This window comes from Staurois parvus, unplaced genomic scaffold, assembly GCF_062004578.1.
Source record: "Staurois parvus isolate SC_StPar_1 unplaced genomic scaffold, SC_StPar_1.0 ptg000799l, whole genome shotgun sequence".
Taxonomy (NCBI): domain Eukaryota; kingdom Metazoa; phylum Chordata; class Amphibia; order Anura; family Ranidae; genus Staurois; species Staurois parvus.
This window is the reverse complement of record NW_028318595.1, coordinates 236043-252231: the sequence shown is the minus strand read 5'-3', so window position 1 is coordinate 252231 and position 16189 is coordinate 236043. Positions and strand designations below refer to the sequence as shown.

Here is a 16189-nt window from a genome sequence, read left to right as displayed (position 1 = left end):
ACCTACTACAGGTTCTTTGCTCTTGGGTGTACGCCAACACTATTGTATCAAAGTTTTAGTACTTATTACAAACATTCTAACAGCTCCAAATCATGATCAAGCTTGGAAGTTTGAATCTAATTGGTTCAGCTGTTAGAGAGCGCTGATTAAACCGCCCAGCCTTCAGAGAACCTCCCAAATGCCCAGCATGCACTGAAAAGTGGTAAATTATTAACTATCTCAGACTGTTTCAGAGAAATACAGAGAGTAGAAGCAGAGACAGCAGTATGTGTTGAGATAATTAGGTGTGAGTTGCTCATTAACATTTCTTTTGTTTCCAAGGGTGGGAAAGGTGTCTGGTGGAGGGAGTCATTAAGGTCACTTGGCAGGGGGTCTTCATGAGGAATTCGAGTTGTGAATGATCATTAACATATCTTTTGTTTCCAAGGGTGGGAGAGGTCTGAGGTGTGAATTGGTCATTACAATGTGTGACAAGCTTGGTAAGAACATCCTGTGTTCAGTGTTTTGTCCATCTGAGTACCTTGAAAACGCTTTGCATGCGTCTTTCATGATGAAAAAAGGCTCTGAATAGTATCGGGAATCGGAAGAGTTAAAAAAAATTGCAAACGCTTATAAATGTGATTTGCCACATTTACACTCGTTTACAAACATTTTGCGTTTGAAACACTGATAAAATCGACTGCTGAACGCAAGTTTTCTGCGTTCAATAAAACGACTGTAAACTCAAATGCCTGTAAACGACTGTAAACGAAGATGTGTACATGGACACATAGGAAAACATTAGGGAGAGTTCAGGGGCTGCTGAAAAAAACGCTGAACAGCTCCTAAACGTGAGTTTATCAGCTGCAGTGCACATGAGCCCTTATTATGATTTATTATGTTGTTGCCTATTTCGGTTTACACCATAATGCTGCTTGTTTACTTGTTTATTTGTTATACTTGGCTCATTTATTGCCATATATTTTGTAGCTTCTGTGTACCTTATATTGTATGATTTTTAGCTACCTTACCAGAAAAATTTATAAATAAAGGAATTATAAAAATAAAATCTGTCTGCAGACAATTCCATATGACTCAAATTAAGGTAAACTGATGTTCTGTTTTTTGCACAGTTGAATCATTTGCTGGATATCGTCTGCTGATCACTGATTGGTTTCACCCATTACCCGTATTTGCTCTTTACGTTGTTCTCCATTTCCCTCTGCAGTTTGAAGAGCTGTGTATGATCAATTCCACCTTCCTGCTGCTGTGCAAGACTCCGGCCATTGCCCCTCTGCACTGGAACGCTCGGGTGGATGTAGAGTTCATCCTGGATAATCTCGTGTTCAACTTCACTGTTATCAACTCAACTCCATTCACTTATGTGCAAGATCCGGTGCTCAGGCAGCTGAATGCAGAGGACCCGGCCAAGCCGTACCGACACAAGCCTGGCAGCGTTATCTCTGTGGAGGTAATATTAGTAACATTGGTATCAATAACAGGATGAAAGTAATTTCAATATCTGCACAAAAATAAGAACAAAAGTCACATAATGACTTTTTTGGCACATTGTCATTGGCTATTATTCACATTTTTTAATATCTAAGGTGTGTTTAAGTATTGTAGATGTTATTGTAGTAAATAGGGGAGCAACTCTACGAACTCTACTAGCAAATCATATAAAAACACTGCAGCTGCACTATTATGCCTCCTTTTATTTTAAGATACTGTATAAATAAAATTTCATATAAGTTTTACTATGTTAAGGTTTTTTCAAAAGCCATTTTCAATATTTATATAAATCTACAAATTTTTTTATAAAATACTTCTGATCCTGCTGTATTCAACCACTTCCTGTTATAGGGTGACAACACTGCGTTCCCATCTCCCAGTTGTTCTCCTGTGTTGTCACCCTTTCACACAGGCCTCATATGAAGACTACAATTGGCTACTTCAACACATATTACACAGATGTGGTGCATTGGTGTTGCCAGTCAGGAAACCCCCCTTGAGAAATGCCATGCAGCTATCATGACACGACAGTTCACTAAATGTGTTGATGGCCGCATTGCAGCCATCATGACAAGACAGCCAACCAAGAGTGTTGATCACCTTACTGCCGCTAAGACCATTATAAGACAAAATGTGTGACTCTTATTGATTGGGGCTTCTGATTTTACTGAGTTTTTTTGACCTGTATGTTTTGTTTTGTTTTTTCAAAGTCAGTATCATTAAGTGTTAAAGCAAAGGACAGCCAGGCAGCTAGCATTTTCAGAAATACCTCAGCAGTAGCAGTCCCCAATGTCTCTTTCAGTAGAGGTTTCCTTTAAGGACTCCTAGGAGTGATTCTTGTTACTGTCTGACACTATTTTTTTTATTTCCAGGGTGAAGATCTAGATCTGGCTATTACCAAAGAGGAGATGATTGCAATGATTGGGGATGGGCTGTGTATGGTGAAGACCTTGACAAGCAACCATCTGTACTGTGAACCACCAGAGAAGCAGCCATCCCCCCGTTATCCATCCAAGAGGGAAGGAGTGGATTCCCTGCCTGAGTTTACAGTAAGATGACATACATAATCCAGCTGCGACGTTACTTTATCTGCAAAATGTATTTTTTTGCATACTGCTGACCACACCAAAATTCAACCAAACTGTTTTCACAATGTTCGTACTTACTCCACTCTTGACGTATCCAGGTATGAGGAACCCAAGAGCTTTTCTACATTCTGTTAATGGTAGCACTTAGGGTATGGACCCTTCTAACCCATTGACAAGTCCTGCCCAAGGGTGGACATACCATTTGTGTAGACTGAAGGTAATCGAGAGCCCTCTTGGATTTAGGTGGTCCTTTACATGGGATGTAGGTCAGTTAGGTTTTGGAATATCCTTCTGACATTATGTTATCTTAGACACCCGACCCTTCCAAGGCAGGTAACAAAAAGGAGGTATTCTTCAGGAACTGAAGTGTTCCTCTCATTTGCTTCTTGACATTATTTGAACCGGAAGTTTGGGGCATCACAAATGCTCCTATCTATCTATCTATCTATCTATCTATCTATCTATCTATCTATCTATCTATCTGATTGGGGATGGACTGTGTATGGTGAAGACCTTGACAAGCAACCATCTGTACTGTGAACCACCAGAGAAGCAGCCATCCCCCCGTTATCCATCCAAGAGGGAAGGTGTGGATTCCCTGCCTGAGTTTACAGTAAGATGACATACATAATCCAGCTGTGACATTACTTGACCTGCAAAATTTATTTTTTTGCATACTGCTGACCACACCAAAATTCAACCAAACTGTTTTCACAATGTTCGTACTTACTCCACTCTTGACGTATCCAGGTATGTTGAACCCAAGAGCTTTTCTATATTCTGTTAATGGTAGCACTTAGGGTATGGACCCTTCTAACCCATTGACAAGTCCTGCCCAAGGGTGGACATACCATTTGTGTAGACTGTGAAGGTAATCGGGAGCCCTCTTGGATTTAGGTGGTCCTTTACATGGAATGTAGGTCAGTTAGGTTTTCGAATACCCTTCTGACATTATGTTATCTTAGACACCTGACCCTTCCAAGGCAGGTAACAAAAAGGAGGTATTCTTCAGGAACTGAAGTGTTCCTCTTATTTGCTTCTTGACACCATTTGAACCGGACGTTTGGGGCATCACAAATGTTTCAATCTATCTATCTATCTATCTATCTATCTATCTATCTATCTATCTATCTATCTATCTATCTATCTATCTATCTATCTCTCTATGTATGTATCTATCCATCCAACTATTTATCTATTTACAGCTTTTAATGTTGAGCAGTAACTAAATGAATGGGTTAAAAAATTGTTCTCATACAGGGTTCCTTTTCTGAGTATGTCCATCATTGGCTCTGTGCCAAATTCCACTGTTTGCTTTTTATTGCTAATATAGATACTAAGGTAAAAGAAGGGGGTTAACATTATGTCCCTCTGCTGTTTCACCTGTGTACCAAGAAGTAGCTAGAAGGTTAATGTCGAGATGAGAACCTCTTTTTATGCTGTCCTTGAAAGGCTCTTAGGTCAGTGAAATGTCTGTTGTCCGGGTGTGAAGACCATCTATTCACTAGGACTTGGGTGTAGCTTCCAGCGGAGTGGATATATTTGAGGTAGTTTGAACACTTGACACTAATGCCTGAAAGGTCACAACTGAAGTTCTCGCATGAAGGGACATTCCCGGTACAAATGAAGAACACATTGGGGATGTTTTGTGTCCCGTGTAACCTTGGAATCCCCAGGAATACATTGGGTGCATGGCCAGTTGAAGGAAAGTTTGGTCTGGCCTTTTGGTCCCCTTAATACACTGCTCAAAAAAATTAAGGAACACTTTGAAAACACATCAGATGGGGAAAAATATCATGCTGGATATCTATACTGATATGGACGGGGTAATGTGTTAGGGACATAAGGATGCCCCATCGTTTAATGGAAATGAAAATGATCAAACTACAGAGGACTGAATTCAAAAGACACCCTGAAAATCAAAGTGAAAAATTTTTTTTTTAAATTTCATTCATGCAACTCAAAATGGTACTCGGTAGTTTGTATGGCTCCCACTTGCTTTTATGCATGCCTGACAACGTTGGGGCATGCTCCTAATTAGACCATGTATGCTGTCCTAGGGTATTTCCTCCCAGATCTGGATCAGGGCATCACTGAGCTCCTGGACAGTCTGAGGTGCAACCTGACAGCATTGGATGGACCGAAACATGATATCCCAGAGGTTTTCTATTAGATTTAGGTCAGTCAAACGTGGGGGCCATTCAATGGTATCAATTCCTTCATCCTCCAGGAACTGCCTGCATACTCTCACCACATGAGGCTGGGCATTGTCGTGCACCAGAAGGAATTCAGGACCCGCTGCACCAGCGAAGGGTCTGACAATGGGTCCAAGGATTTCATCCCGATACCTAATGGCAGTCAAGGTGCCATTGTCTAGCCTGTAGAGGTCTGTGTGTCCCTCCATGGATATGCCTCCGTAGACCATCACTGATTCACCACCAAAACAGTCATGCTAAACAATGTTACAGGCAACATAATGTTCTCCACGGCTTCTCCAGACCCTTTCACATCTGTCACATGTGCTCAGGGTGAACCTGCTCTCATCTGTGAAAAGCACAGGGCGCCAATGGTGGACCTGCCAATTCTGGTGTTCAATGGCAAATGCCAATCGAACTCTATGGTGCCGGGCAGTGAGCACACTAGAGGATGTCGAGCCCTCAGGCCACCCTCATGCAGTCTGTTTCTGATTGTTTGGTCAGATACATTCACACCAGTGGCCTGCTGGAGGTCATTTTGTAGGGTTCTGGCAGTACTCATCCTGTTCCTCCAAGGACCGGTATCTGCACAAAGGAGCAGATACCGGTCCTGCTGATGGGTTGTCAGTGTCCTCTACCTGTAAAACTATTCCTTATATAGACAAAAAGGTGCAGCGCTAATAAAAGTGTCAACATTCATTCAGTATATGGAATAGAAAAACAAGAAAGAAGACATAAGGTCATAAGATCGATCATAAAAGTTCGATGTTCAATCCAGTGTCCATGAACATGCAAAAGGGGTACGGTGTGTCAATTCTACCCAGTCTCCTGTGCAGATCAGGGCGAGTGATCCAAATGTGAGCAGGGAATATATTAATTAAATGCGCACTCACCAGAAGTGCGTAAAAAAAAACGCATGTAAGCAGTATCCTCTCTTCAGATGCATCTAGGTTCTCCACACTCTCTGGTGAAGCCGCGTTCCCTAGTTCTCATTGGTCATCCCTCCTGGTCAGATTCCATGGTACATAAGTCACTCATACATCTTACCCCTTTTTGCGCACCAAGGTTAAGGAGGGACTCCAGAGATGTATGAGTGCCTTATGTACCATGGAATCTGACCAGGAGGGATGACCAATGAGAACTAGGGAACGCGGCTTCACCAGAGAGTGTGGAGAACCTAGATGCATCTGAAGAGAGGATACTGCTTACATGCGTTTTTTTGACGCACTTCTGGTGAGTGCGCATTTAATTAATATATTCCCTGCTCACATTTGGATCACTCGCCCTGATCTGCACAGGAGACTGGGTAGAATTAACGCACCGTACCCCTTTTGCATGTTCATGGACACTGGATTGAACATCGAACTTTTATGATCGATCTTATGACCTTATGTCTTCTTTCTTGTTTTTCTATTCCATATACTGAATGAATGTTGACACTTTTATTAGCGCTGTACCTTTTTGTCTATATATTATTTTGGAAGGTTATGTTGGTTGCCTTTTTGGTGTTCTAGCAGCTTTTTTATTTTGATTATATCTTTACCACAGTAAGCGCTCGCTATACTACTTGTCTCCAGCTGTAAAACTATTCCTGTTTTGGGGGTCGTCTCATTGTTGCCCATCTAGTGCACTTGTTAATTTCATTAACACAAAAGCAGCTGAAACTGATTAACAACCCCCTCTGCTACTTAACTAAGCAGATCAATATCTCAGGAGTTAAATTGACTTGATGATATACTCTGATTAAAAAGTGTTCCCTGAATTTTTTTGAGTAGTGTAGTATATTATGGCTAAAGATGACACTGATGATTTTGTATCAAGCTTTGATCTTGTTTATACATAGTAACCTCTCTAACCATGTATACTATGTCTTTTCCAGGTACAAATTGGAGGGATAAACTTGGTCTTAGGGAAAGTGCAGTATGATACAGAAAGCCAACTTACATTCCCCTTGGAGGCTCAGATCAGCCTGGGAGTTGGAGCATCCTTTGTAGCTCTGATCGTACTCATCATCGTCTTAATCTACAGGTACATAGGCTACAAATATACATTTCTTATAAAGATGCAGAATAAGCTGTTACAAAACCATTTTAACAAGACCCTTTAAAGTCAGCATTACAAATGTACAGATATAATGGAGTTTTGTTCCTTAGTTTGTTCTGTACATTGTCATCCAACTCTTCCTAGACAAGAGGTATCACCAACAGTAAATTGCAAACTACTTCTGTATTCTAACTTGTAAGAAGAGGACAAACTATATCCCGTTAGCCAATGTAAGGTATTGCCTGTAGTTTACCTTTCCGGTGACTATCTATCGCTGACAAGGTACAATATTTTGCGTTTAGGAGGAAGAGCAAGCAAGCATTGAGGGATTACAAGAAAGTTCAGATTCAACTTGAAAACCTGGAAACGAGTGTGAGAGATCGGTGCAAGAAAGAATTCACAGGTAAATGCACGGGGTCCCAGTCCCATAATACTGTTATGGAGTGATACAGGCAACCTTCCATTCTTAAATGAAAAGGGTCTTCTACACACTTTCAGCACATGGGTTGGAAAATCAAGTGCTTTGAAATGATTGGGGAAGGTGGGGTATAGCTTGTCAGTCAGTGGTTCGCTATTCCAATTTCCTGGCAGTCATATTGAACCTGTAGCTTCCATTCTTGACCTATAATAAGTATGCAGTATCATATTCTCAAAGACCATTTCTATAGTAACAAAGATTTCAATATGTTTTTATAGCAGTGGTATAGAGGCTTTATATACATTATATTTATCCAGATGTTTTTGCTGTTGCTACCTCAATAAACAACTCTTCAGCCAAACAGCACTGTGCCCATAGCAGTCACTTGGTATGGCTATAGATATAGTGTGCTGGTTAGGAGATGACACCACTCTGCCTTTTCTTATCTTCACAATTGTTCTTCGGCATTGAGATAGAACTAAAGACATCATTTTCAAATGGAGGCCAGTGTTGGTTATAAGGCTACAAACAATCAGATTGCCCAACTCCAGCACAGCGCAACCCAGCCTAAAAAAAACCCCGAAAGGCACATATGAATGTCTCCCAGAATCATTATGGAGCAGGCCATGGTGAGGCTATCATTCCAACATGCCAGATATGGAAAAGTTCTTTTAAATATTCAGGAATTCAGTAAAGAATGAAGGGATCTGGTGAGTGAGATGGATGATAGCTACACTCACCAGTCACTTTATTAGGTACAACTTGCACCCAGTGTGGTCTTCTAATGCTATAGCTGTTTTGAAATACCCCAACCAGCCTGTCTGACCCCAACAACCATACCACATTCAAAGTCACTTAAATACCCTTTCTGCAATATTCTGATGCTCGATTTGAACTTCAGCAAGTTGGCTTCACCACATCTAGATGCCTAAATGCATTAAGTTGCTGTCATGTGATTGGTTGATTAGCAATTTGTGTTGCCAAGAAATTGAACTGGTGTACCTAATAGAGTGGCCGGTGAGCGTATATAGATGTTTCTCTACAGAAAGTACATCGATGTATGTAGGATCTCATATAAAAACTAATGACTCTAGTAAATGAAAATGGGTCAACAAATGAACCCCTCTCAGTTGCTGTTCCTTAAAGTTCACCTGTGGGTATGTCAAAGGGTGAATGAGAAGGATTAAAGAGAAGAAAAAAGAAAATGAAAAAACATGAATATCTACTGTATACATGAGTACACTTACATATTGTAGATACACATATGCATTTAGGAATAGAGTCATTCTGCTTTGTTAAGAACTTTTCCAAGGAACATTGAGAAACATTTTGATTAAATTCATGAAATGGAAGGCCCAATGGCTTCCAACCCATGATTTTTTTTTTTTAACAATTAGTGAAATTCTGGTACCCAGTACAGACTTCAACTTTCTATTGTTGTTTTTGCAATATGTGTTCCATCAGGTACATGATGTTGTTTTTTTTGTTTGTGTTTTTTAATGCTCTGCCTGCGCAGACCTCATGACAGAAATGATGGATCTCACCAGCGACTTGGTTGGCACTGGCATACCTTTCTTGGATTACAAGTCATATGCAGAGAGGATTTTCTTCCCTGGTCACCGGGAGTCTCCTCTTCATAGGGATCTAGATGTTCCAGAGGGTCGGAGACAGACAGTGGAACAGGGGCTGGTCCAACTATCAAACCTTCTCAACAGCAAACTCTTCCTCACCAAAGTATGTACCATTGTAGACATTCTCCTAGTCAATACCAGCTCATTTGATGGGTAGGTCACTGTACATTGTCATGTTCTGCCACTGACCTCCATCCTTGACCCTACAGTTCATCCACACTCTGGAGAGTCAACGTACATTCTCTGCTAGAGATCGGGCTTATGTGGCATCTCTGCTCACTGTGTCACTGCATGGGAAGCTGGAATATTTCACTGACATCTTGAAGACCCTCCTTAATGATCTGGTGGAACAGTATGTGGCCAAGAACCCAAAGCTTATGCTGAGAAGGTAGGTTCTCTTACACTTTTTTTGAGCAAATCTGGCCCAATGAACAGATTACATTGTGGAATCATCTATTGAGCTTTTGGGTGGAAGTACAATAGTGAGATTGCATTTGTTTTAAAGGGTCATACCACCAGCACTGTTATTTCTGAGTTAAGCCTATGGTTTGATTCATCCACTGGTTTCTTAAGATTCTCTGGAGGGGAGGGTGATGTTACAGGTCTTGGTTCAGACCACTTCCATGGGGCCATTTCATGGAAATCCCACCCTCTCCCTGAAGCCTTCAGTTATTGTACATGTCAAGGGGTGCATCAGGAGAAAATAGGTTTTGTAATGGGGCAGGGGTGGAGCCTGGAACGCAGAGTTAGATATGTCACTACTGGAATTCCCCATTAATATTAGAAACCAGTTAGAAAACATGGAGGACACTAAGCTTCAACTGAGCCATGACTTCCTTTGTAGGGGCAGGAGAAGAAAGTTCTGTTCTGTTTTCTGCTTAGTGCCCATCCTGTTAGAGGCAGGGCTCATATCCCAGTGGTTTTCTGTATATCCCAATGAATTATCTGAGAAAAACAATTTGCATGAAGTACAAAAAAATGTCTTATTTTGCAAATGCTTGTTGTCTGTCATTCCTGCTCTTGGCCCTCAATACTTGAACACTGTTCAACAAATTTTTATTTTTTGCCAGTTTTGGAAACAAAAGGATCCATTTCTTAATGAATTTCACATTCTGAGTTCAAATATAACAATGAAATTTGTCAATTGGCTCTAGTTTTTCTGTAAACGGAAAGTTTTCTACTATAGGCGTAATGACTACATAATGCACAATAATTATATAGATAGATGTCTTTCCACAAATATAAAGCAAGTGATATTGACTACATAACAAAGCCTAAATGGCATAATATATTGCATAGGATTACCAAGAAAAATTATAGCCATAAGCTAAGTTGAATCATTTTAATACTTAGGATTCTCACTAGTTTTGTCTTCAGTTTGTGTCGGTTTTGCTTCTCTTGGCTTTTCTCTTGTATTCGAGGAAAGGGCTATCTCTTACAACTGCACGTGACTACACGCTTCAGGTTCTTCCTCACTTGACTCAACCACGAAGGATTCTGGTGCTTTAGGAATTGGTAGCCCCTCTCCATGAGGAACTGGACGTATTGCCGATGGAATATTTGGATAGTGCACAGATAACTTTTTCTTCTTATTTAGCCCTTTTACAATTGGAGGCACCATACAAAAGTAACAATTACTAACATGATCTGTTGGCTCTCTCCAAATCATTGGCACAGCGAAAGGCATAGATGCCTTTTTTCCATTCAACCATTGCTCCAGTGCCGTCCCACAAGAATTGCAGCATATATGTGGTGCCCAGCTGTCAGGGCTCCCGGGTGTGACCAGAGGTGTGTGACTGACGCAGGGAAACGCAGGCTTCAGATATGTTATAAACAATGTAATTTATTAACACTAACAATACAAACATAAACGCAGTGCAATACTAAAACATAACACAGTGCAAACAAACCAAACCAACCACCCACAGATAACAGTACATACAATGCAAGCGTCGTTAGGCAGGCCGGGTCAATATCAATCGGGCAGGTAGGTACAGGGGGAGCAAGCGGAGAATGGTCGGAGTCACAAGCCAGGTTCAGCAGGTAGCGGGCAGCGTGGTACAGAGGGTCAGGCAGAGGAGAATGGTCAGACAAGCCAGGGATCAGGAGCAGGAGAATGGTCAGACAAGCCAGGGATCAGAGCAGGGTCAGCAAAGAATCAGACAGGAACAGGGAACAGGGAGCAGGAACAGGATACAGGGCCCAGGAGAAACACAACACCAAGGCAGAGTCTGCAGGTCTGAATGTCCCTTAAATACACCAGTATAATTAGTTCCAGGTGTTTGACTGGCTGCAAGGTTGAGTCTCTGATTGCTGGGAGCACCCGCTGGCCAGCCCTGGTACTGCAGCTCATAAGGCAGCTGAGTCCCACTATTGCTGGCCAGTCCATTCCTGACACCAGCTCTTGTCTTGGTCTCCTATCTTGCAGCCAAAATACAAGTTGTAGGCTTTCTTAATCATTCCTGTTATCCTCCTTTTTTGTGAGATAAAAGTTATTTCACCGCAGATATAGCAGAAATTATCTGCTTTATTCACACAAGTTCGAGGCATTACTGAGTAGCCTATATAAGCATAAAACGAAATGTAAAGACTCTGTCGAACTACAATCAGCTACAGATACTGCAGCTTTTATGCAGTGAAGTGATGCAATTAAAGGCTAATATTTCATCATCTCAGTATACATGCAATTTTCTATTGGTCACCAGTATCAATTGCGCAATATGCAGCTGAAGTTGCATCATAATTTTGAATGGCTTACGTCATTAGATGGGTGAATATATCATGGAAACTAGAGCCAATCAACATTTTTTAGGGTCATTTTCGTTTTCAGCACCCCAAAATTATGTAAGATTAGCTAATTTTATGCCCAAAACTTTTTACCTGTTGAACAGTGTGACCTGCAATAAGTATGAAGATAAGAACTTCTGACATTCCTGATCTGCAGACTTTTTAGGATCTATGACTCAAAAAATACTGAAACCTGGGTTTAGTCTCACAGTCAATCCTTCCTTCAGCAATGGATTACTGAAAAACATATAGGAATTGCAAGACATATTTTAACTTTTATGGTTGATCTTTTTAGGACAGAAACCGTGGTGGAGAAGCTGTTGACCAACTGGATGTCCATCTGCCTATATTCCTTTGTGAGGGTACGTCCTAGCGATTTAATATCCTAAATTTAATACTTCCATAATATAATGTAAGGTTATTTAAATCTAATCAGCTTATTTCTACACAAGGACTCAGCTGGGGAGCCTCTGTATATGTTGTTCCGTGGTATAAAACATCAGGTGGACAAAGGACCAGTGGACTGTGTGACGGGAAAAGCCAAATACACACTAAACGATAACCGCCTTCTGAGGGATGATGTGGAGTATAAGACCCTGGTAAAAAACTGAATACTATAACATAAAAACCTTCCATTCTACAACTCACTGTATGGAGGTCCAGCATTCACTGATCTGTTTCTTATCTGCAGACACTGAATGCAATCATACAACCTTCCACTGGCAACGCTGTGGTGGAAGAGGAACAAGGAGTGCCGGTGAAGTTGCTGGACTGTGACACCATTATGCAAGTGAAGGAAAAGATCCTGGACCAGGTGTATAAAGGAACCCCATGCTGTCTCCGGCCCAACCCAGAAAGTCTTGACCTAGGTGAGTTTCATTAACTTAAGCCTAGTACACATGATCAAAAAAATCGTTCGAAAAATACCGCTTTGGAAGCGATCGTACAATAATCTGATCATAAGTACACAGCTTATGTTATTTGAAGGGACAAGCACGAAAAATGTTGTCGTACGATACCAGATATTACGATTTTCATTTAATCAGTACAGTTTTTGTCCAAACATATAATACAAATACATTACATCACTTCAAATTTTCTTTCTGTCATACGAGAATTATTGTAACTGTAGTAACCTCTTAAAATTCGATATGAGACTAGCATGCAAAAAAAAAAGAGGACAATAATTCGTCCAATATGCTCATTATGTGTACGGGCTTTAGTTTGGCCCCCTGGTTACAAACTTATCTGTACTCTCCATTTATTTCTATCATGATAGGATTATCTATAAGACAGAACATGACAGTCAGCTCCCTAATTGCCATAGCATTGTATGGATCTGGGAGCTACGATGGTAAAATTATCCACCAAAGTCCATAAGGGGCTGACATGTGCCCCAATGCACTAGTATCCAACCATAGCTTGGATATAAATTTGGCCTTAAAATTTTTGGCTCAACATTGTAACCATTGCTAAGACTAGAAAGGAGTGGAAGTCTATTGGCATCATGTTTCTTTGGCCCAGGCATTAAGAAATGCTAATGTTTATTAATTTGATTTTGGCAGAATGGAGATCTGGGCTGGCCGGACATCTTATCCTCTCTGATGAAGATCTGACATCGGTAGTGCAGGGCTCATGGAAGAGGATAAACACATTACAGCACTACAAGGTGAGCTCAGATATAAAAGTACATGACATCAAGTGGTTAAAAGGAAGCTAGTGACATGTTATAGGATATAGACACCTTCTCCTATGGAATTCTCGTTTTCAGGTTCCTGATACAGCAACTGTTGCTTTGGTGCCTCGGCTCAGCAAACACATCCACCCGGAAAACCACGATTACATCCCTGGAGAAAGTGAGTGTATTTACCATGCTTGCTTGTCAATAAGACTGCCAGAATGAATCCCAATTTCACCTTTCATCGTGTCGTGTCAGCACAGTAAGGATAGATGAGGCATACCCCAACTCATAGTAAAAAATTCAACATAAGAAATTAAATTATTACTAAACCCACAACAGTACAATCAGTCTGTATATGCAGTAAAGCATTCTTGTTATACTCACTGTGGAACCTAAGGGGTTAATTGTCCTCATTGTGTAAAAAGGCTGTTTGATCCTGTCTTCTCTGATCCTCCCCTTCTACTGTCCTCAATCCATCTGCTGATAGAACAGAACCTTGGGGGCAAGCTGCACATGCTCAGTTCGGTTTGTATTGCTAAACAGTTGTTTTTTCTTGGGAGAGTGCATGTAATCAGCACAGGTCCAGTCAGTGCTGTCCTGATAAAGGGTCAGGGGTGCTGCAGTCTCAGAGGACAATCAGGGGAGAATGAAAACTCCTCCAAGCTTTAACAAGTGCTCTGTTGGACACTGACAGAAGTCACAAGACTGCTATAACTGCCGATGAGAAAAGGTATTTAGCAGTTTATATTTAAAATAATTGCATTTCCATGTTGTGTGTACTGTGGAAGACCAGATATAGTGAATGCAGGGTCCTGGGTTTAGTAACACTTTAACTGATTGCATCATTCTGAAAACACAGCATCGTCTGAAGAGACCATGAAGCCTGTAGGGCCCATTTAAAGTTCAATGGCCAATATAAAACAATCAACTATAGTTGAAGCCTCATAGAGAATCTATAGACTAACAACCAACAAATGTGGTAAGAGTACAGGTGGAGAAAGTGTAGGAAGAAACAAGAGGGAGAAGAAGGCCCAGAAAAAAAGAAGGAAGAGGGGGAGAAGATGGTAAAGGAATGGAGAGAGGACACTGTATCACGCCGACACCAGGAGGTGCCACTTATAAAAAAGAAGGGGGAGGAAAAAAACTAATCATCCCTATTGGACAATACTTCCTGGAATTTTTGCAATGAGCAAAAGTGGATCCAAGGACTCCGCGTCTCAAGAAATTTGGTATATGTGTCATATAATGTGATTGTCAGTTCCTCCATTCATGACAAGAGCTGCATTTCTTCCACCCACTCACAAAATGATGGAGGGGTGTTTGTTTTTCAGTGTTTGGGGATGATGGACTTGGCAGCCATCAGAAAGAACTGCAGCGGGCCTCTCTTGGCTGAGTTTACACTGCCCAGGAGTATAGATAGTAGGGTGGCATGGGGTGAGCACACATTACACTGTCATATACATTAAAAAGAGTGGAGCAAAACAGTCAGGCGAGGGCATTGCCACCATATGTGAAGTAATGTCCCCCCTATCTTGGTGGCATCTCCAGCATATATTCAAGATATGGGGAAAGATGGCATGAAGTCTAACAGGTGTAATATACCATCTACTTGTAATATCACTGTCAGGGAGCCAGACACACAAGGAGGTGCAATTAAAGGTAGGTTTATTAATATAAAAATAGGACAAGAGTCTATGCAAGTCAAACAGCGGAAATCATAGCCAAAGCCGGGGTCAAGAGCCAGGAAGAATCGTCGGCAGAGCCGGGATCAGGAGCCAGGAAGAATCGTCGACAGAGCCGGGATCAGGAGCCAGGAAGAATCGTCGCCAGAGCTGGGATCAGGAGCCAGGAAGAATCGTCGACAGAGCCGGGATCAGGAGCCAGGAAGAATCGTCGCCAGGGCCGGGATCAGGAGCCAGGAAGAATCGTCGCCAGGGCAGGGATCAGGAGCCAGGAAGAATCATCGCCAGGGCAGGGATCAGGAGCCAGGAGGAGTCTTAGCCAAAGCTGAGTCGGTATCCAGGAAAGCAATGAGTAGCTAAACAGGAGCTTGCTGTTGTGCAACAGACAGGACACGAATGCAATGGACAGCCACAAACAGCAGACTTATATGTGATAAGCCGCCACCTCCTGGGGGAGGAGCCGCAGAGGGCTGAAAGCATAAAGGATCCCACAATGCTTTGCAGACACCTAAGATGGATGCCAGCACATGGGCGCAGCACAAGGTTTGAGGAAAGGTAGGACCTTGACAACCACTCCTGAATTTGGCTCGCTATGGTCATCTTGTATGTCAGAAATAAGGCCTTCGAAATATCCTCCTCTGAAAAGTGCATGCCAACTATCTCCCCCACTGTCCCACAAAGTAAGGCCATCCTGGGGAAGCAGATGATAGTAGCAAAGAATATAATGTTGAAATAGGGTGTTCAGGCTTGGATGAGCCAGTGCACAATTTTTCAAAATGAGTCCGTGGAGTCTATGCACTTGTCCACATTTACAGAGAGACAAATAATAGTCTTGGAGCTGGAAATATGTCATCCACTGGCCTAGGGCTTGTCCTGTATCCTCCACCAGAATGGCATATGGCTGTATGGAGTGAGGAGACAGAGCTGTAAATATCTGGGACATAGAAGAGGAGGGCCATTTGAGCAATTTGCTCACCAAAAAGCCAGCAGGAATTTCAGGGTTGCTCAATGTGGGAGCCATGGGCCCTATGTGATATGAAATATTGAGCTCTTCAATCAAGCAGTCCCATACCAACAAAAGAGGTGGGGTGCAAGGGGGTAATGAGATCCATGGGGGGTGTGTAGAGGAGAAGAAGCCAACTTTCAGCAGCTGCACAGAGAGTTGTACAGGGG

General features: G+C 41.8%; 1 protein-coding gene across 3 annotated transcripts in view; it reads left to right on the top strand.

Moving 5' to 3' along the window:
- The window catches only part of PLXNB1 (plexin B1), a 333642-nt gene that overhangs the window by 300564 nt on the left and 16889 nt on the right, over positions 1-16189 (top strand). For all 3 annotated transcript variants that reach the window (XM_089654789.1, XM_089654790.1, XM_089654788.1), the window contains 11 exons: positions 1208-1450; positions 2364-2540; positions 6654-6802; positions 7120-7220; positions 8752-8969; positions 9076-9254; positions 11949-12015; positions 12106-12252; positions 12345-12522; positions 13219-13322; positions 13425-13509. In XM_089654789.1, coding sequence (XP_089510915.1) covers positions 1208-1450; positions 2364-2540; positions 6654-6802; positions 7120-7220; positions 8752-8969; positions 9076-9254; positions 11949-12015; positions 12106-12252; positions 12345-12522; positions 13219-13322; positions 13425-13509 — 1648 coding nt within the window. The remainder of the gene's footprint in view (positions 1-1207; positions 1451-2363; positions 2541-6653; positions 6803-7119; positions 7221-8751; positions 8970-9075; positions 9255-11948; positions 12016-12105; positions 12253-12344; positions 12523-13218; positions 13323-13424; positions 13510-16189) is intronic.